The sequence below is a fragment of the Oxyura jamaicensis genome, chromosome 7 (genome assembly GCF_011077185.1).
Source record: "Oxyura jamaicensis isolate SHBP4307 breed ruddy duck chromosome 7, BPBGC_Ojam_1.0, whole genome shotgun sequence".
NCBI lineage: Eukaryota > Metazoa > Chordata > Aves > Anseriformes > Anatidae > Oxyura > Oxyura jamaicensis.
This window is the reverse complement of record NC_048899.1, coordinates 23399750-23421223: the sequence shown is the minus strand read 5'-3', so window position 1 is coordinate 23421223 and position 21474 is coordinate 23399750. Positions and strand designations below refer to the sequence as shown.

At 40.9% G+C, this 21474-nt stretch overlaps 1 protein-coding gene across 2 annotated transcripts in view; it reads right to left on the bottom strand.

Annotated features, from left to right (window-relative positions):
* Positions 1-21474, bottom strand: part of OSBPL11 (oxysterol binding protein like 11) — a 36244-nt gene that overhangs the window by 9249 nt on the left and 5521 nt on the right. For both annotated transcript variants that reach the window (XM_035331191.1, XM_035331192.1), the window contains exons 2-9: positions 12728-12796; positions 12058-12233; positions 11149-11228; positions 9981-10163; positions 7197-7398; positions 3471-3616; positions 1321-1461; positions 99-597 (exon numbers count right to left, since the gene is read on the bottom strand). In XM_035331191.1, coding sequence (XP_035187082.1) covers positions 99-597; positions 1321-1461; positions 3471-3616; positions 7197-7398; positions 9981-10163; positions 11149-11228; positions 12058-12233; positions 12728-12796 — 1496 coding nt within the window. The remainder of the gene's footprint in view (positions 1-98; positions 598-1320; positions 1462-3470; positions 3617-7196; positions 7399-9980; positions 10164-11148; positions 11229-12057; positions 12234-12727; positions 12797-21474) is intronic.

Genomic DNA, 21474 nt, shown 5'->3' with positions numbered 1-21474 from the left:
ACTTGTACTTTTGCCAGAGGCATACAACATCAAGTTTTTGTCTCAAATTAGTATTTTTAATAGTATTCTAAAGAGAAAAGGAGAAACGTTACACTTACCCTCACCAACCATTGTCACTCCTATTGACATTCCTAAGAATTTACTTTTTGTCCAGACATGAGCATTGACACACATCTTCCTCTCCACACACTCAGCATAAAACCCTGAGACGGGAGGATGGTGGGACACTTGCTCAGCCACAAATTTTACTGTATAGTAGTCCGACTCTGTTTGGCCTTCCAGATCTTTAGACAGAGTTACTTGCTCTGAGGGGGAGTGAGCAGGTAAGTTGCTGCCAGCATCAGCAGCTACTTCGCTCTTCGGCATCCTCCAAGAGCAGTGGAACGTTTCCCCGATGATTGGATTGTACGGTTTCTTTGCGATAGCTCCTTTGCGACCTTCGTGAAACGAAGTGAGATAATACTCAACAAAGCGGATCATCCTCTCCTCGGGGGTGCTGCCATTTGTGATTGCAATGAAGAGATCCGGGTGGGACATGAAGTCCGCATACATCTCCAACAACGATCGCTTCTCTAAAATAAAAGTAGGAAGAACCACCTGAAATAAAACAAAACCCCAGAACACCTCGTAAGTGAAATGAAGAGGTTGGCATTTTTATAAGGGAAGATTTCAGGTGGAGGATTCTATCTTGCTTTGAACACTGCATTTTCTGACTGAACCTTACTGTCCCTCTTCAAAGGTATGAGGGAAATGGAGTTGATCTGAGGTCTCAAAATTAATTTACAAGGAAAAAAGAACATAACAGATACAATTAGGACAGAAGTGTTTGAAAGGGACTGAGCATCCCTTTAAAATAAATAAATAAATCAACTGCAAAGAAAGGGATAGCGTGTTCCACATGTCTGCAGAGGAGAAAACAAGCAAGGAAGGTTCAGAATAGAGGTTAGGAAAGGTTTTGTCTAATGGAGAGAAAAGCATGCAAGCTATGCTTGACAGCCTGCAGATTCTCTTACCACAGAAAATAAGACAACCATCAATCAGAAGTTAACTTTAAATTAATCCTTTACTTTCGAGCAGAAGGTCTTATAAACTTTCTCATATTTATCCACCGCTACAAAAAAAAGTGGTATCTTTTGCTGGGCCATGAAGATATTCTAAATAAAGAGGCTGTATCAGTCTTTTCCTTCCCCATAGTGTCAACTAACCTCATGTAATTTACTCTGTTGCAATGAGCAAGACAGGGCGTCTCAACCAAGAGATCCAACAGTCCACTTAAATCAGTTGCATTCAAAGAGATGTCTTCACAGTTGAGTTACTTACCCTTGTTAAGTCCATGCCAAGTTTCAGCTGAGACAAGAGATGCAAGATAACACTGCGCTGTTCCTCCACTGCTCCTACGTTATCTTCTTTATCATCACCGATATCCTCCAGCTCCTCATCTGGATTTATTTCTTCAGGTTCCTGCAGTAAGAGCCATAGACATCAGCTCAGAGATGAGACTGTCCACACAATATCCAAAAAAGGATTTCATATTGTAACTATCCCTGCATGATAAGAGAGACTAACCAAATCCCTGCAAAGACCTACAGAGTAGAATATTCTCCCAAGATGCTGAGGAACTCAGAAGGCCACTGAGATCACTCAGTGCAGATTTTACTTAGAATATTCTGGCTAAGATCATCATCTCTCAGACAGGTCAGAAGAAAGTATAAAAGCAAACATGACTTTTTTTCCTGTAGCTTTGGGAACTAACAGAATGGCAGGCCTTTAACACATACACAAAAATAGTGAAGCAAAAGCTAGCAGAAATTCTGGCCACCTCGATGACACCCTTCCACCTCTACACTACTACCTCAGCTACTTCCAGCATTGTTGCCATCATCGCTCCAAAGGTTGCAGCAAATCGTAGTTCCTAGTTACCTGCTTTCTGTCATGCAAGATGACAAACAATTAACATAACTAAAGACTTCTGTTAGTCTAACTGAAGTGCCCAGACAGAGTAGCAGAAATAAAACGAGCACCATTTTAACAACCACCATCCCATGAGCAGGAAAGATGAATGCTTCAGCAAAAGTGTATTTCCAGCTCTCTGGGTGGTGTCTTCTCAGGACAAACAGCTGGAAGGAGGCAGATGCAGCGGGGAGATGCACTGAATGCCACAAGAGGGCAGTGATATGCACCTGCCCAAAGGAAGACCTTTTCCCTCGATCAGCTGCCATCAGCTCACCGCAAATCTTTGACACACCCAGCCACGACAGAAAACACAAGGGTCCACAACCTCATGCAGAGCCCATAACCTCATGAAAAACACAGTATCACACAGGTGAGTACTTTCCAAGGATGCTACGCTGTTCTGCTATCGTAAATAACAGAGCTGTTATTATATCCATGGAGCGTGATAATACTAGGCATTTCTCAACTACAGACAGGAGCACACATTAAGCACTTGGCCTCATAGAATGGCTTGGGTTGGAAGGGACCTCATCTAACTTCAACCCCTCTGCCAGAGGAAGGGATCCCATCCACTAGATCAGGTTGGCCAAGGCTCCAGCCAACTTGGAATTAACTCCCTTAATTATTATAAGAAGGAAGGAATCAAAGTGATAAATTTGAAAACTCTTGGTCCATTTGCTTTTTGTTTGTGGGTGTTGTTTTTTTATACTTCGTGACAACTAGTCTGAACTATTTAAAAACAAACTATGGCAACTGAAAAATCTTCGGGTTTTATATTACTAAAAGATAGCAAAGTGAAACAGATGCTGCTGCAGGGGCATACAACAGCGCGTTGCCTTTTCATAACGATACAGTCTTATGCAAAGAACTGTGTGAAAACAACTGGTATAGAAATAACGTAATTAGCATTTTCTACCTCAGTTGGGAAATCGTGTTCTTTTTAAATAATCCTGTTCTTTTGCTTTAATATTTTGCACTTCATATTCTTTTTGACAGTTATAATGATATAGGCTATAGCTGTATTTCAAAACAGTAAGCCATCCTGAAGTCAAGTGATGAGAGTTGCTCAGATTAAGAAAAACAGATGCAGTAAGAACTGGAAAAGAAACACAGGGAGATTTAATAGCTGGAGACTGGCAATTTTGTCTCATCTACTTAGGCAGTGCTTCTTGGGCTTATTTTAAGAGCATCATGAATTCCAAATAGTTTTTTTGCACTTCATTTTCCAGTTGTTTTAGATCTAAATGCAAAGGAATAGTGCCTATTTCAACACCTTACATTACCATCCCAAACAGCTCCCTCTTTTTGACAGCTTGTTAGAAAAAGCAGCAACATGTACTGAAAAGGCAAGGTATGAAACTTTAATTTACTGCAACTGTACTCACTCGTCCTCTAAAACAGAGAATTGAAAAGCATAAGAATTGTATGTGAATGTGATTTAAATAATATGATCAAAACATTTACAGATATTCCTCAGAATAATTCCCCACAGAAAGAGGATTTTCACATTACCTTACCCTTGTTAGCTGGCAGGGCTCTGCAATGGACTGCTCTTCTCTGACAGATGCTGGCTTGTTTATCTCTGCCGGGAAATTCTGAGCTGCTCCATTTTTGAAGTGGTTTGACAGAGATATCTTTGGTTCCAGCCAATTGATCGTTGTTCCTGAAGCAAAAGAAAGTTTGCGCTGAAACTTGTTCATCCTCCGGAAGGTCAGTAAATAGCAGTTTGCACAAAACAGCTTTTTGAAGAAAAAGCTGAACGCAGATCAGTCCTTCTGCAGCCAATCCCTTCAGCAGCCACTGAACAAAGGTGGTGCAATGAGACACCACCTCCAGTGATCATTAGCACAAACCCTGCGATTGGTGAGCTGTAATACGTGCAACTTGTACTGGAGGAACTAGTTGGTGTCAGGAAAGGTGTAATCAGACACTTCAGGAAGAACCCAATATCACCCGAACGTAACCCTGACAGTTTTCGTTAACTGGAAGTAAGCGGTGCACTTTTTTGTACCTTCCCAAACCCAGCTTGATTCTAGACTAAAAAAAGCTGGAGAAGGAAAAGTTTCATTGCCAATGTTTTCTCTGGAGAGGGCAGTCGCCTTTTCTTGGCTGCAAAGGAGGCAGGCACACACTGTTGAATAAATAATAGTTGCTTAAAAAAACCTGCAGGGCTTGGAAAGCTATTACCCACTCAATGATTCCAGCGTCTCTAGTTACTCCCAGCTAATTTATCACAATGGATCAAGTTCCTCATCAATAATGCAAATGTTCCATTCTTTTTCAAAGGCTAATAAGTGTACAGGTTCGATGAAGAAAAACACAAACTGTGACAAGCCATCTCGGTTAGGTTGCAAACGCAGAAGTTATGAGGAGGTCAGAACCTGTAGCACCAATAAAGCAGCTTCCTGGGCTTAGGAACCAACAAGGGGAAGGCTGCTGTCCCTTCCTATATTATCCACGGTCCTTTCTTTCCAGATCTCTGTTGCCTGCAACTAGGTCACATTCTCAATCACCACTGAGTAAAATCACACCAACAGCGGCAGTTCCACCAAGAAAGTACTGGGACAGAAAAAGTATAGCTTTGCTAATGGTACCAGAAGACTTTTCCCTCAGCAAGGGAGCTTATTCCCATCAAGTCTGTTACTACTGAATTCACTAACATAGCTAGAAATGAGAAACCCTCAGTTTAATTTTTAGCCTGAACACAAGTTTCAAAGAAGTCAAGAAACAGGTGTTCAGACTGACACTGACACCTTTTTGAAAAGGCTTTACTCATTTTAAAATCCCTTCATGAAGAACCCCTGCTCTGAACCGTAACTTCCAATGTAAGAATCTCTAAATGCGTGTTCTAAACTGCATTTAATGTACACTCGGTGCCTATATTAGCTTGAATTTAACAAGCATTCCTCTTGGTATGCTCCCTACCAGCTTCTTCTAAAACAACCTTCTTTGTTATTAAGTTCTATTTATTTCACTGTTAAATTCTGGAAGTTTTTTTTTTTAAGTGATTTGAGATACTAATGGTGCTTCAGTGATGTGAATGGACAAGATACCACACTGACACCTCTGCCACAGGAAGATCATATTCTAATCTGTTCTCAACTATTGCAGGTAGCACAAGCTATTCTCTTCTCTTGTGATCTCCTCATCCCCTAGAACTCTCCACCCTCCCACTTTTTTTTTAAGCGTTTCTCAGCACATCCCCTCTGCTACAAGACGGACATTTAGTCCAAGTTTATAGCAGTCTTCTCTTTCAAAATTTTTCTTTGAGTTGCAAATTGGTATTGCAATTCACCTTTATGATAAAATAGTTTTTTTAAAATCCTGTACGTTTTCATAATTTAACTTCTAAATTCAAGTCAACTTTGCCATTCTTTTTTAAGTCTGATTTTTGATACACCTTGATGCAGTTGGGCTAATATTCTGTTTTCGGTTTTTTTCCTTCTAAAATTTTAGCAAACCAACACTCTTACATAATTTCTAATAGTTGTGTTTTAAGCTTGACAAGCACTTGCCCAACACATTCATAGCAGTCAAGTACCATTTTAGCAGACCTGGAAATAAATTTACACTTGAAGTGAAAAAACCTATGTTCTGTTACACAAGCTTCCTCTTCATCATCACTCCTTGCTGCATCTCACTCACATCTAGTGCAGTGTGCTTTTTGATCCTAGGAAGATTAAATAGTGCATGTATATATTTTATTAGAAGGTACAGTCTGTGTTCAAGATTTTTTCCTACACATTAATATAAAAGTGCCTTGAATTAATATAAAAGAGCATTTGAATTAAACCATAATTCTTTTCCTTTCTATATGAACTTTTGAGGACTCCACTTCTCATACCAGAAGGGTAAGTATCTCTTCTGAGTTTGGGGGTAGGAAGAAGGGTATATCTAAGCTAAAATGGACAACAACAGGAGTGTAAAAAATGAGAAAATTAAGTTGTTTTTGCAGTCCTTATAGGGGACAAATGAATTATGGTGTATCTCTAGAAAGGTCACAGCAGTGACAGAGTGGAATTCTGCAGAAAAACAGCATACATGCTTTTAACGTTCTGTTTTTAACTCCAGCCTCAATCATCCTATTTGCTGGTCCTGCCCTCTCCATCCATCTCTAGGATTTAACTATAACTATTTAACAAACTATATAAATTCTTTATTTCATGTTAAAATCTAAATTAATTACACCTTTCAACTAACATGCATTGGCAAAGCAAGTATTACAAATATAATAAGAATATGGGAAAGGTAAGAGAAATTATGAGTGTACTTTTCGGCATACTTATGTCTGACATACCTGTTGTATAATACAAGCATAAGTATCCACAAAGCTTCTTGTTTACAAAAAGGTACTGAGTAAGCTCTTATAAATTCTTTGCATCTTACTGCAATCTTTCAAATAGAAAAGCACACGCTCAGTTCTGTACGCCGCACACAAATTTTGTGGAACAATTCTAGTAAGCACCTACTTGCTTTAAGGTAATTGACTGAGCAGGCATAACATCATATTAGGCTTTGGGTTGTGTGTGCTTGTCATTGGTTTGTTGTGGTGGTGTTCTTTTTGTGTGCTCTTTGTGGTAGGTGTTTTCTTTTGTTTTAACCTTCAGGCAATTTACATTTGCCTACAAGGCTGTCCTCACCTCAGAGAGGAATTCAATATTTATTTTAGTTTGTGTTTTGAACTAGTATGTTAAGCCAAAATATGAATATTGATACATAAACAGTACCAGTAATATCCCATGCAAATTCAGAGCTTTGTATCTGAATGCTTAACTAGAAATCAAAGCTACACACACGTAAATGCTTACAATAGGCATTAAGTATGCAAAAAAAAAAAGTCAGAAAAGCATGAGATTCAACAGAGGTCTGCTGGACAACACAAACCCTTAGAATCTGCGACCCCATAAAGTTCCCCCTCCACTATTACTGTTCCCGAGCTGCCAGTTATATCCCAAAGGCAGCCACCTTCTCACTGTGCCTTAGATACTTTTTTCTGTTGTGAGATGATCGACAACAAGTAGAAATAAAGAAATCCAGAGGAAAAAAAAAGGAAAATATTCACAGGAGTTCTAAACAATACCAGTAAGTGAAACCCTACAAAAGCTCAGAAGGAAAGAGGCAGCCAGCAGTTTTCTCTGCCCATAGGAAACTGGATTTAGTGGAACAAGCATTTTTCACAACCGAAGAAGGAAAGGCTTCTTATCTGTGATAGGGTCCGGCTCTCTGTGAACATCTATACCCACCTGCTGGTAAGGATCCCTTTTGTTGTGAAGCATGTTGTAACTGGAGAATATGGAAGCAGTCATTTAAGCAGTTCATGGTTGCCATGGAAGTTGCTTTGAGCATTAATAGGTCTTGATCCAAGGACGTAAGGTGACCGGAGACAGGAAGGCATTCTATGCTCCTGATCAAGTCTCTCTGCTGGCCCTCAGCCTGAGACATCATCTACCAAACAAAACAGGTATTTATCAGAAGGTGCTGGAAGCGTGCTGGGTGGTATGTCAGAAACGCACACAGAGGAACCCAAATCATTTTACACTGATATCACTACCAGGTAATAGGTGTGTATAAATTTAACCATACTTTTTTTCCTACATGCAGCCACTAAAACATCATTAAATACATGACAAAATAACCACTAAAATACATGGCACCGTATTAATGAGCAGAAGAGTATCACAGTTACTTTAGTAAAAAGTGAAGAGGAATTGGAACGCAGTACTTGCTGCAGTAAATAGCAAACACTTTCAGGCTACTGAAAATTAAATTAAAAATAAACTATTGTTTAATTTAACAATTTTGGCAGTATTTTACTATTTTTGCTGTACCATTGCCTGCAATCTCCTCCAGGAACTACTTTTGTGCTTTTAAGGTTTTACAATACTCAAGCAATAGGTATTCATCCAACTTCACCATCTGTGGTATTTGGAAAACTTAATGGCTTGGCTATAGAGCACGCTACGCTGTGAATTTGCCTATCACTTGGCTCTTTGGAAGTGGAGTTCACTGTGCCAAGCCAGACTGAGCCTGTCTCAAGCGTGACAGTGCAGAAAGCCAGCAAAACGGTGATGTTTTGCATAGACAAGGCCATGTAACTAGCAGAATACTTGCCTTGTCTTCTTCCAGTCATAAATGCAATTCAAGTCTTTTTTTTGTTTGTTTGTTTTTCCCTAATGTTTTTAAAACTCCTGCTGGGTTAAGACAAGGACACAAAATTGATTGACAAACAACCACAGCCCTTTTGATGACCTTTGCTCTTAAGTAATTCACCATGCAGTAGCACCCAAGTGCCTCGTTCCGGGATCAGGTCACACAACAGGACAACCCATGCCATATTCAGCACTGACGTCCAAACAGACACATCTCCCCTTGCAAAGAGCATACTTTGAGCAATCCTAAATTCTTCCTTCTTATTCAGTCAGATTTGTATAAAAAATAAATGGTGCTGGGAGTGGGAGAGAGAAGCACTGCTGTTGAAAACTGGGTGTCAGAAGTATGCAAGCTATAGCTCTCATTTTGCAAACGCACCTGTATTTACTGCAAGTCAGCACAAAAGATCCTCTTAGAACTCCTGTTTTGCAAGGCATTCAAGTCAGCAGCATGACATGTACTCAGTCAAGAACAAGGGGAAGGAGAAGGGAAAGGGACTGACAGAAGAACCAGCTACAGTGCAGCTCGTGGGCAAATTAAAGAATTGCCCTGCAGCAGATAATTTGAAAGAGAAGGGTTCTTCCCATAGCTTCTCAAACTGAATTTGCAGTACTCGTGCTGTCTTATGCTCAAGTGTAACAGGCACACACCTGCCCTTTGTAATTTCAAGTATTTTAACTGTATCTAAAAAAAAAAATTGTGGGTGTTGTAGCCAAGTATTTTATCTTCAAAATGGTAAGCAAACTGACATTTACAAGGGATACCATTAATTAGCACTGTCTGTACAGGTCAGAAATTAAAACTGATACATAATCATATCGTGTCACTAAACTCAGTAACAACAACAACAAAGTTTTCTGCACTCTTTGCAATGTTAAGAAAAATCATTCCACTTTACTTTGAGAAAACCTCTACAGTGAGAATCCCAATTACAGGATGCAAGGCACTGCTTCAGTGCTCCAACTCACACACTCCCCTCTTTCCTCCCTCAAATTTAGAAAGCTGTATTGCCATTTGAAAAGTGAAAAATGTATTTCTGAAGGAAGTCCTCACCTTTCTAATTATCCATGCTTGCTAGACCCTTCTTTGCTAAATTAAAAAACCTACCATAAGAGACTTTTTGTTTGACCAAGAAATGTATCACACTATGCTGATTACACTGCTAATATTAAAATATGCATTAATAGCAAAACTGCTACAAAATCACACAGGTTCGCAATTCAGCAACTAGCTGTTTTAGAAGGAGCTTTGTATTTGTACACTGTCAATACTCATGAGTTAAATCAACCAACAGTCAGTCCAGTCTGTCAGACAAGACGGACAGGTAACATTCTCCATCTTTTTTTCCCCAAGAGATACTGCATCTGAATGTGCAGTGGGGAAAAAAATATAAATACTTCTAAATTGATCTTTTCTTTTGCTCTTTTTCAATCATATCCATCCCTGGACACATGAATTAGCATACCAGATAGTAGTACTAGTATTCTTAAGCATCAGTCACGACCAATTTCTCTTTAGCCATACAAAGTACAAAAACAGCATAGCCAGTTCTTCTGTAACTCAACAAAGGAAGAGCACAGTAAATGACCTACCAGTTAAACCCTCATTACCTACACTGCTAGGACTTGCAAAGATCAGAATACACAAGTCCATTTTGAGCACAAGGATACTATTGCAGAGCATGGAAGTCACAGAGTATACACCACATACCACTGCAACAAGCCAGGGCAAGTTAACCTCAGACAGCTATGCAATAGTAGTTTGGAACATGCAACTGACAATATGGCCGTCCAACTAAGAATAGCAGGCTTCTCCACAATCCTAAATATAAGGTGACAGTTCCTTCAAAAGTTTATTAGGTAACTTAGAAGACAAACCTCTCGAACATCCACAAGGTGATCCGGCTGCAGAATAGGAACTCTTTTTCCAGTTGACAATCTGTGATGTCCAACATTGAAAAAAGAAACTGCATTTTGACTGGGTCTTCTTTGCACACCAGGAGAGCTGCCACTTCCTTGAGATGCAAGAGAGAAGCTGCGAGATTTCAGAGGAGGGTTGTTCTAGTGCATAAATAAGCATATTAAGAAAGAGTTACTTCCTAATAATCAGCAAATATTCTAATTTGAGACATACAGCAGAACATTTAATTCAAAAGTTGTATAGAGCAAGGACAGATGACAAAGTCATAGTAACGTACTGGCAGCAAACTCTAAATAGACTATTTTGTACCATCTGTTAACAGTTGCCCTGTTTTACAGTCTAATTATAAACAATCAGTGAAATGAGATGGATCAATACTTTTCACTTCTGACTGGAAAATTAGCTCTTGATCTGCAACAGTTCTAGAAACTGACTGCTAATGGATTCTGCAAGGATAGAGTTCACATTTGAGAGAATGGAATTTCATTCACAACTATTAATTGAAGTAAACATTAACTCAGGATCAACCTCTTGTAGCTTGCTCTATCTTAAAAGCAAGATTTTATACAGCTACAATATAGGTTTTGTGGTTACCAAGAGTTTCTACAAAATGTATCATGTTCTCAACCACCACATGGTGAGCAAATATGAGCAACACTAAGATAGACTCTCAAACATGAAAATTCATCCTAAATGCATTTGTGAGCTGTTGAATGGTTCAAAAAAAAAAAGTTTTAAACTCCCAAAATGGAAGGGCTTCAGTAAGACTAAAGACCTGTCTCCTGTTACATTAAAATAAATAAATAAAATGCAGAACTGCTGGAAAACACTAGACTCTACCCTTAAAGCTCTGCTTCCTGTACAAACACCAGCTGAGCAGTATCTGGTCAGGGAGGGCTAGTCAGCTCTTCAGAGCAAAGTGAAGTCACATTGTCTCATTCCTAAAGCATACTTCTATTACAAGATAGCTATTACTCAGAGGAAATTTTCTGGTCATGAGTTTCAAGCACAACCACACGCCCTTTTTCTAGTATTTGTCTTAGATAACAGAACAGCTGTGTTTGTAACTACCTCTACCACCACCCTAAATTATTTTTGCCCAAGAAAATATCAACTGTACAATACCTTTCCAATAGCTTCTGTGTGATGCTGCGTACATATCTGTAGCCTGCTAACCCAGTGTTGCCGTTCTTTAGCATCAGTAGCTGAGAAAAGTAAACCAAAACAATTATGTACTTGAAGACATTTAGAAGTATGTGCAGAAAAGACTGATTAATATTTTGAAATAGACACGGGGCATTAGCAGTACAAAATGTTTTTTGATCTTAAACTTGCTCAGCTGATCTGTAATTAGCTGTAACATTAAATCAAGTTCAACTTAATTAGCTGGTACTTTTAAAAAAAAATGTAACACAGAAAGAAGTGTAACACAGAAATAACTTCTGTATATAAAACTAAAATAACTTCAACAATTACTCCCTACACACATTTTAATTTAACAACGTGCCGTATTTTCCTGGAAGCATAATAAGGTGCCCTGAATTTAAAAAAAGACACCATATCTTCAAAGAAAGAAGCACTAAAAGATATTAGCCCAGATTTCAATAGCCTACAAAATCAGAGAATGGGCTTCTATAACTGCCACAAGAAAGCTAACATACAGAACATTATGAATAACATAATCCTTTACAAGTGTCAACATCGTAAAGTTACCTACCACAAATTTTAAATCTCTGCATCAGTAGTTTAAAGGACATTATATGTGACGGTTAAACCTCCCACCCTACACATCTTAAGTTCATGGTCTTCTGGACATCACCAAGCCCAAAGAGTATGGAACCATCTGTACAGAAGGACAGCTCTTAACTAACTGAAAAGCAGGCTGGAAGTTTCACACACGACAATCATTACAGCAGTCAGTCAAACAAATTCTTTTGCTTTTGGACAGGCAGCGAAGCCCAGAGCAACAGCCACAGGTGAGAGCCAGGAGTGCCTCTAGTGGAAGAGTCCCCTGGCCAAGAACAGAGGTCCTACCTCTTAGTTTATACTGCTCCCCACTGGCAGCATTGACTGTAAAGGTGTGAGAGTCTTCATCACTGGGTGAAATTACAGCTCCTGCTAGCTGCAAGGTACCTCTGGGCTTCAGATGTCTCGACTGCTCATTCACAAAGTACTCCAGTAGGCCAGCATCATTGTTTAGAACAAAAAATCTGCAATGGTGATAAAGCAAACACCCAAAACAAAGTCAGCATTTTCCTTTTCTTTTAAGAAGGGTAGGTGAGAGCAAAGATGTGAGAAGTCAAGACTTTCATTATAAGTTCACAGAGATTGGACTGAGACTTAAAGACTTGTGTCAGTACAACCTCAAACACATGAAATATTTTCCCAACATGACTGCAGACAAGTTAAGTTTGTACCAATTTTTTCCTCAAAGATTGGGATTTCTATAGAACAAGAGAACAATTGTGCTACTGCAAGATTTTGAGAATTAAAAGAATATTTTCTTAATCATAATTTAATACAAATATTATTCATCCACATGACAGCTCAACCTATATAAAGAAAAGGATAAGATGCTTTCATCAAGTTTGCCTAATAACACTGGAATTTCCTATTTTCTACTTAAAAAGCTTGAAATACACTCATTTAGGTGCTGCCAAGAGTCTGCATTACCAAAAACCACCAGGAAAAAAAAAAAACTTACCGATATTGCCAACCAGTGACAAGATTGGTGTATTTCATTAAGTAGCCATAAATATTTTCCATGTGATCACTATCACAAAAAGAAAAAGAAAAGCAATCAGATAATATCAAGTTGTAAAGCTTCAGTTTCTAAGTATCATTATCTATTCCCTGAAAATGAATTTTCACCTTCATTTTTTAAAGTGGCACTATCTTTTAAAAAAGCTATCAATACTCAACAGATTTTTCAGTCTCATATCTGAGATTATTTCATAGAACAGTTTAAATGGACTTACTGAACTCCAAACAACTTCCAGGCATAATTAGTTACACCAACACTTGAAATTCATTCAACAGTCACTCTCACCTAGTTTCAGATAAGTATAGACTCAGCATGCATACTTGTTTTGTGTTCCCCCGTCTAAGTAAGCTTTGTAAACAAAATTAACTTTCTTTAGCGTATTAAAAGAGCCTTGATCACAGTCACTAGCCAAAACCTGCCCCTGGGTACTCCTACGGATGGTTCTGCTCACCCTTAATTTCCAGAATCCTGCCTGACTGTACAGGTGCTGTGCAGAAGACAACATGCACGTGCAGGCCATATCGAGACATTCTGAAATATAAAACAAGCCTGAAATGTCTCCTTCTCTGGTCTGGCAGGAACATCCAGTTGTTTTGAAGTCTGAACTTGCAACACCCACCAGAACTAAGAACCCACAAGGGGCACATAGTGTGGAGACTTAACATCGCTACAGACAAAATACTTCTGAAAATCCGTTGTCCAAAGAAAGGTTTACAAGTCTTACGGCAACAAACTAATCTCCTTAAAACCACAGCTTAAAACAACTTCATACAGCACATTCCCATAACTCTAGAAACGCCGCTGCAGTGCCCCTGACTGGTGCGGCAGAGCGCAGTCCTATAGCGAAATGTGCACTGAGACACGATTCAGGTACAACATGAGAACTAAGTTCCTATTTTATCCCAACAAAGAACTGAAACAACAACCCAAACATCAGATGCTAACCATTTGCTTTTTAAAGGAATCTTATGTTTAAGCTATCTTACTAGATTTTATATTTTCTTTTGCTCACAATATGTTGAAGATTAAGGGAAAATTATTCCGAGCCCATTGGAGCAGCAGCCTGTGCCAGTCATTACATGGTCAAACTGCCCCCTTATCAGCAAGGCTGGAAAGGTGGGGACACACAGGACTGCCAGAGCCAAGGGAACACCTTCATTCATGGATTTTGGTCCCAGCATAGTTGGGCTAAGTATCGGTGTACGTGTTACAGAACAGCTGAAGCTGCTGTCCATGCTTTATTTCCAAACAGAGTCAGTATCACCAGATTACACCTCTTGAGTTGTCAGGTACCAAATATGTTACACTAAGTTAACCCGAAAGGAAGCGGTTTGGAACACCACTACTGAAGACAACCTCATAGCAAGTCACTGCCACATGAGGAAGCCCCTGCATACACTAACATCATCCAAAGAGATGCAATGCACATTTCTGAAGAAAAAACAAGTAGCTGATTTTTCACGTTACATTTAAAAATAGAAAAATGCGTACACTAGCTGTCAGTATGACAATACTACCCTGCAATGGAAAGCAGCCAGTGGGACTAGCTAGGAATTTAATTAGGAATAGCTCATTAAGCAGTACTATGCAGACAAAAAACAAAACCCAGGAGAGCAGAGAGCATTTACGCTATCGTACATCTTAAACTGCTAAAAATGCTAAGGAGACATGACCAAACACATCCTCATCATTTGTTACAGCATACAAGGGAAGCACAGCTTAGACTCACTCACCGTCACAATTAGGCCAAGAACTGTGAGATTGCAGTCATAAAAGTGCATGAACTTATCTTTAATGTTCTGAATATTGTCCCTAGTCACAGCTAATTGATTTCCATTTTGCCCAGCGAATCCAAACTTCACTGTTGCTTTTCAGTCACAGCCTGCAGAGCTCAGTCAGGGAAGAGCTGCTGCCCTGTCCTGCTAGGGCCTGCCCCAGCCAGGGGCACGCTTAACAGAAGGGAGCAAAATGAGAGAAGTGGCTTCAGACTGAAACGAATACAGTGGGACCGTGTGTATGGCCTTGGAAGTTCATTCACTGGACAACAATGGAAGTATAAAGTGTCTTTAATTAAAATTATTACACAGCTTTGAGTGGGAATGACGATACAACTGATCCGTCCGTCCGTAGGAAACACCACCTGCAGCACCACCTGAGCAGTACCACCATGTCACCTCAGCACCCGACTAACTTCTCCTTCACCCGCGTCTCTCTCCACAGGGAATAGCCCTCCGGCCAGTCCCACGGCTAAACAGGACACAGCAGCTTCTCCAGGAATACTAGCCTCCTCTTCGCCAACTCCCTCTGGCCTGGGCAGTGCCATGACAGATGGCTTGGTGGAGGAAAATGGACAACAGCCCCTCCAAGAAGCCTGAGGAAGTGCCTGAAGACAAGAGAGCCAGTGTCCATCTCCAAGGTGACAGCAAGTGCACGCACGTAAAGCAGCCTTAACTTTGACCCCACATCTCAGGCATGAACTTTAACTCAATGCACAATACAAAGCTCATGTTCTGTCAGACTAGGGAATATTGGTCACATTGTTTTCCACCGTAACTGTGTCCCTCAACAGAACTGTGAAAACCACTGCCACTATATTGAGGTTTCACCCCGCCAAAGGCTGAGCAAAGTTTTAGCAGCCACGCATGCCACAGATCAACCTCCCAAAGGGTATGAGAAACTCGTCGGTATTTAAAACATTTCCTTGACAATGTAAGAGCCTGGAAGCAAATAAATAAACAAGTAGAAGAGCAAGAACATAGCCCTCATAGGCATCAATCACACTCTCCCAGCACTGCTAAGACCCCATTTATATATATTTTAAAAAGTCATACTGCATGAGAATGGAATAAACAGGGCTTTTCAGGGAGCTATGGAAAGCTTCTGAGATGGTAGATTTTGAGAGCAAGTGGTTCGGGTGCTGGCTCTGCTCAGATAACCACAGCACCAGCAGTGGTAAAATGAGTAACTTCCTTAGAGCCCTTGCCAGCAATTATTCCAATGAAACAGTAGTGAAACTTGTTTTAAAGTTGTATGCAGAACTTCGGAAGCCCCTGTCCTACCCCACTTTGGGGATTCTGACTTTTAGTAAACAGGTTTCAGAAGTGACCAAAACCACTGAGCAATTTCACACAACGCTTGCAGCAAGGCCTGGCTGCACTGGGATCTTCCTCCCTTTTAGCAAAACCTCCTGCGAGCAACACGCATGCACACGTACCTATGGGTAGTGTATCTTTTAATAGCCAACTTGCTGCTGCTGCTACTCAAAATGCTCACAGCAGTTTCAGATTGTCAAAGGAACAGGAACAGTTCAGCCACAATGAGTCAACAACTTACATAAAAATGTGTGTCCTTCTTTGAAAAGAAGGCAAAAAATGAGTGCAAGCGTTGCACCAGTTTATTTTTCTTAACGTGCTTAACATAAGTTGACACTTGCTGTATTACTTTAAGTAATGGCTCCTTGCAAATCATAATCCAAGAAAAAGTTATGCAGGAACTTGTGGTACAGCACCTGAACCTCAGCCCAGCACATTTACCCCTCTGTAAATGTTTGTGGTTTGTTGTGGTTTTTTTCCCCCGAAGGCTGAGCACTTCTGAACTTTGCTGCCCACCTTCTTCAGCCCACTCAACAATATTTATAAACTAAAATTGTCCCTGTAGTAAGCGGTAGTAATTAAAGTTTATGAGAAATTACAAAATGGTTCGTACTCTTCTCAGAGGACAACCCCACCCCATCTCTAGTGATGTCTCCCACAAGCCATATTTTTAGATACCCAAGCACCCCTCAAAGATGAGAGGAATAAAACATTCACCAAGGATTACTGTTGGTTTATTTATCCTTTCTCCCCTTACTTGTCCTTTTCTGCTATGCCCCTTAAGCTGCAGCAGCTGTCAGTGCCTTGCAGGCTGGCTTCCTCCTCAGGGAAGGAAGGAGAGCGGGTGATGGCAGGGCCAAATTCGTCCTGTATCCTATTTACATGCACCACCCAAGCCTTGAACACAGATGCTGAGGCACAGCAGCCCCACGATGACGTCTTGCAGGAGCTCCAGCCAAGCCAACTTGCACCTGATGGGCACAGGGCCAACATCTTCTCCAAGAGGAAGGCTCAGCGCAGGCACCTCCCCACCCACCTCTTCTCACCCCTCACAAGCAGGGCGTTGCCAACAGCGGCACAAAAATTCACCTATCCACCAGGACAGGGCTCACAGCACGCTTCAAGGCTGTCCCTCTGCCAATTTTAATTTAGATGTGGCCCAGGCAGCACCATGTGGAATACTCAAAGCAGCCGGGCCTCTACAGGCCCCACAGCTGCTTGAGGAGCAAAGCACCAGCCAAAGGCTTCCCCGTGGATTTCCGTAAGCTTCAAGCAGCTGCTGGCTGCATGTGGATCTGAAGAAAGCACGGTCAGAACAATGCAAACCAATGAATGACTGACTACACAGTGTGAAAAAACAGCAGGAACCATTTTTACTGAACTTGGTCTGTAATAGCTTGCTTATTCCTCATATACCACTGCAAAGTGCTTGTCTACAAAGTATTAATTCCCCTTTTCATTAAAAGGAGAAGGGGAGGAGGAAGAGAAGATAAAGGGAAAAAAATAAAAGCTATGTCAGCAGTGGAAACCATGCACATTATCTTCTGTGACAGCAAAGATCACTGGGTCCCGAGAAGCTGCCAGCATGCTCAGCACACCCCAACTCCACGGCTCTCTGGGGCAAAAGCAGGTTTGCCGGCACACCCAGCAAGGCAAGGCAGAAACCTTCATCCAGCTTGCAGCAACACATTAGCTCTGCTTTTCCAAATGATTTTGGAAGAAATAAAAAGCTAACCGGGCCATGCAACTCACCAACAATATCACGCAGTCATCTGTGAAGTAGCCGCAAGAGCTCCTGTTTGTTAGCTCATCTGTTGCCACTGTGTTTGACTGTGAGTTTAGAAACCAACAAGCAAGTGCAAAGAAGAAAGGTCCAACAACATGACAACAACACTGACAGTAAAAACCCTGTGAACCCAACGGCTGGCTGCAAGCATGCAAACATGCTAGCAACACACATCCTTGTTAAATATGAGAACTTCTCCGCATATTCCTGTAAACCTTTAGGAGCACGCAAACGAACTGGAAGAGAAGCACAGATCTGCCATGAAGGACCCGAAATGAGCCCAAGCCCTACAAGCCCAAGTTATCAACAAGGCAGTTGCATTTGCACCTAAATTTTCTACTGGCACTAAGTTCTCTAGGGGAACATGACAAATCCAACTTCCAACATTTTCTGCTGTTGTTGTTTTGTTGTTTTTAAGGCCATACTAATTAAACTTGCCATTCTCTTTTCTGTGTTAAAGGCCACGAATCAATTATACACAAATGAAACAATACTGTAACACTTTTGCAGGGTAGCAATGGGAAAAAGGAGAGAGACCATTTAATGAATAAGAAGCAAAATACTGCTCTCACTGAACTACTGTAAAGCTGGTAATATTTAACTACTTTATCATTTAAAGAGCTCTTTAGCTCTTGTCTGCCTGTAAAAAAAAACTGCAGTGAGTTTCAGCTAAGCAATTTCTCTTGCATGTATGTAAAGAGCTCAAGTCAGCATGAACTCTACCCACACACAATTTATTTGTGAGTTTGCATCAGCATAACACAATTGAAGCTGGACCTGAGAGTCAGCAGCCAGCCCCGCAGATTATTCTGCAAGGACAACCAGTACTCAAGCTATTGCTGAGGAAGTAACTGTAGATTTAACTCACAGAAACATCTTAGAAGTGGAAGGTACAAAAACCAGGCAGCTCAACAGGTGTGAGCTCTCCACCTTATGCCCCTGGAGCATAACTATTGCCTCCTGTAACTAACAGCATTTACGTTACCAGTTTATGGCTGCACACCATAATGCACAACTTCACGTATTATTGTTACCAGAAACCAAAACTCTCCCTTCGAGTCTAGTTCCATAAAGCTCAAGCAGCTGACCAGTTAAAGCTGCTCTGCTCAGCAATGTAACATAACGCAACATAAGCTGGGCGAACACACTGATGGATGAGCACCTCTGAAATTCTGCAATATCTGCTGTCTACAGCACTTCAGAAAGTGACGGACCCCAGTAAGCACTCGTCACAAATACTGGTGTTAAAACCTCTGCATCAGTTAGTTACTCTAAGCACACTCCAGCACGTTTTAGCTTATCAACTTCTATGCATATTTCTCCCTCAGGTATTTTGGTCTGCTTCTAACCTAGGAGCTCTTAAATGTAGGTACGTATACTATCAGCTATCGAGATAAAAAGTAGAGACATTTAATATTTTTGAGCAATTCTTGAGACATTTCTGGTTAAACACAGGATAAAAATTACTATTTCCAAGCAAGCACAAACACATCCATCCTTGGATATGCTCAAAACTCAACCCGAGAAGGCCCTGAATGACCTGTTAAAACTTTGAAGCTGGCCCTGCTCTGGGCACGAGGCTGGACTAGGGATATCCCAACCCAAACTATCCTATAGCTTTTAGATATATAGAAATTAACCCAAAATATTCCTATATTAAACTTGAGGCATGAGGTACTCAGCAGGTTTAAGTGCTAATTAAGAAAGCACCTGCGTTAGTTTAACCACTTATGGTTATCACAACAAACAAAAATAGCAGGACCCCTTTCTTGTTCAGTGCTTTAAGTGGACAGTGATCCCCAGAAAAGAAATTACTCAAAACAGTTCCTGTTCATCGTACAGTGAACATCAGGCATTATTCATTTTATATTCATGCTCCAACAAAAAGCTTTCCTACGATTTTCTTCTCCTGTGCTTGTTAGTGATGTTTATGAAAGAGCAATGCACCAAACAATAAATAAAGAGGATACTGTCATCCCATTTTACTGACAGGGAACTGATGTACAGTGAATTTTCAGCCTTTCTAGCTTTGAGCTTGCTGTGGCCCATTTTTTTCCCTACCATATCTTTGCAGTTGATATTTTCAAATCACAGCTTCTGGTGATTTCAGCTGCAGCTGTGACCCTGCAACAGTTCTGCAAAATCAGAGCCAACTGTTCCAAACTAGGCCTCTGAGAAAGAGGAACATACAGTTAGTGATTACAGAGGAAAAACAGTTTAAACAGTGCGACTGTTAGCACAGAGGAGGTCAGAGCCAGGGTGAGAAACGAGCACATTATCACAGCATCCTGCAGCCCTACCCAGAAGACTTTTGGCTTTCTGTTGCAGACCACTCGCTCACTGCACCTCCACTGCCAATGCCTAACTTCAGCAAATTGAGCTCTGTTGGAAATTAACGTCAGTGCCTAAACACTAATCACATTTTTAAAGATTTTCAGATTCAAAAACTTAGAAATTTAGACGTGAAAGACAAAAATGCACACCCAAGGCAAAAAGCCTTCCCCATGACACTGATGTTCCTGCTCCAAAGTAGAGAGGCATCCCAGGCTGTCAAACATGAGGTTGTCAGCTTAACACACAAAATAACAGCACTTCTCCCACCCCATTTCAGCCTGTTGCATTTCATCATTAGATGTGCAGTATAGAAAACCTGAAACCATGTAAGCCTTGCAAGCACCCTAAAATGAAAGTTGTCAGACAGCGCTATCAGCAAGCAGTGATCCCCTACAATAAAACCTCACCAGCACCAGCAGATGATGGGCATGTGTGTCAAGGCAACACCCTTAAGTAAAGAGGGCTCCTTGCACATGTGCTGTGATTTTCATGGTACTGTGAGTACAGCACAAGAACCAGCCTCGGACAACCTACCAGCAGCAGCTGGCACTTTCTGCTTGTACATTAAGCGGTGTGATTAGGTCACACACAGTTTGTTTTTCATCTTCTCTCTAGGGAGAGAGCGTGTGTGGCAGAGGAGGATGTTAATATTGTAGGCGATTTTAATTAACATGCTGCTACATGATTACATTAGAAAAGGCAAGTTGAAAAAGTACCCTCTGCACTTCCAGGATTGGCACTTGTAATGGCCATTAGCTCCTGCAGAAATCTGTTCCAGGAAAAAGCACAAATTATTTGATGGTGAAAAGCTATTTAAAGTTTCTGCTTTTTCAGTTCAGCTTAATTTTTAACTCTGAATGAATATCCCAGTATTAAGAAAAGTATCCTGCATGTCAGAACCAACTCCCACGTTTGTTGCTCCTGCCCCAGCAGCTCTTACAGCCTGCTCCGACATCACGGCGATGCTCTGGGAAGCAGGAGAGGAATACGGCTCTTGAGAGCTGCTCATGGAGCAGCCACAGGGCTGGAGACACAAACTCACAGCTCGCCGCCCCAGTTCAGGTCCCTGCTAGAACACCAGCCATCACCACGGTCTATTTAAGTTGCCCAAACCTGTTTCCCCAACTCTACCCACTTATTACACACACACACGCTTCTCTCAATTCACAATGAATCTGAGCCGTCATCTTCTCCATCTCCATTCTGCCAGTCTGTGAGCACGAATGGCTCACCTGCCTTACGAGATGTCCTTGGGGCTTCAGAAAGGACAAAAATAAATGCAATAAATAATGATCTTAACATTTTAATAACAAAGAATGGATCATGGGGTCGATATAAGCAGCTGAGCATTTTAAACGTGGCCTTCTTGTGTGTTGCGAAGAGACAGTTACGTCGAGCGCAGCGTTTCTCAGTCGGTGCTACGAACATGGTATACTCGTCAAGCAAGGATTCAAACGAGGATAAATAAACCCAGG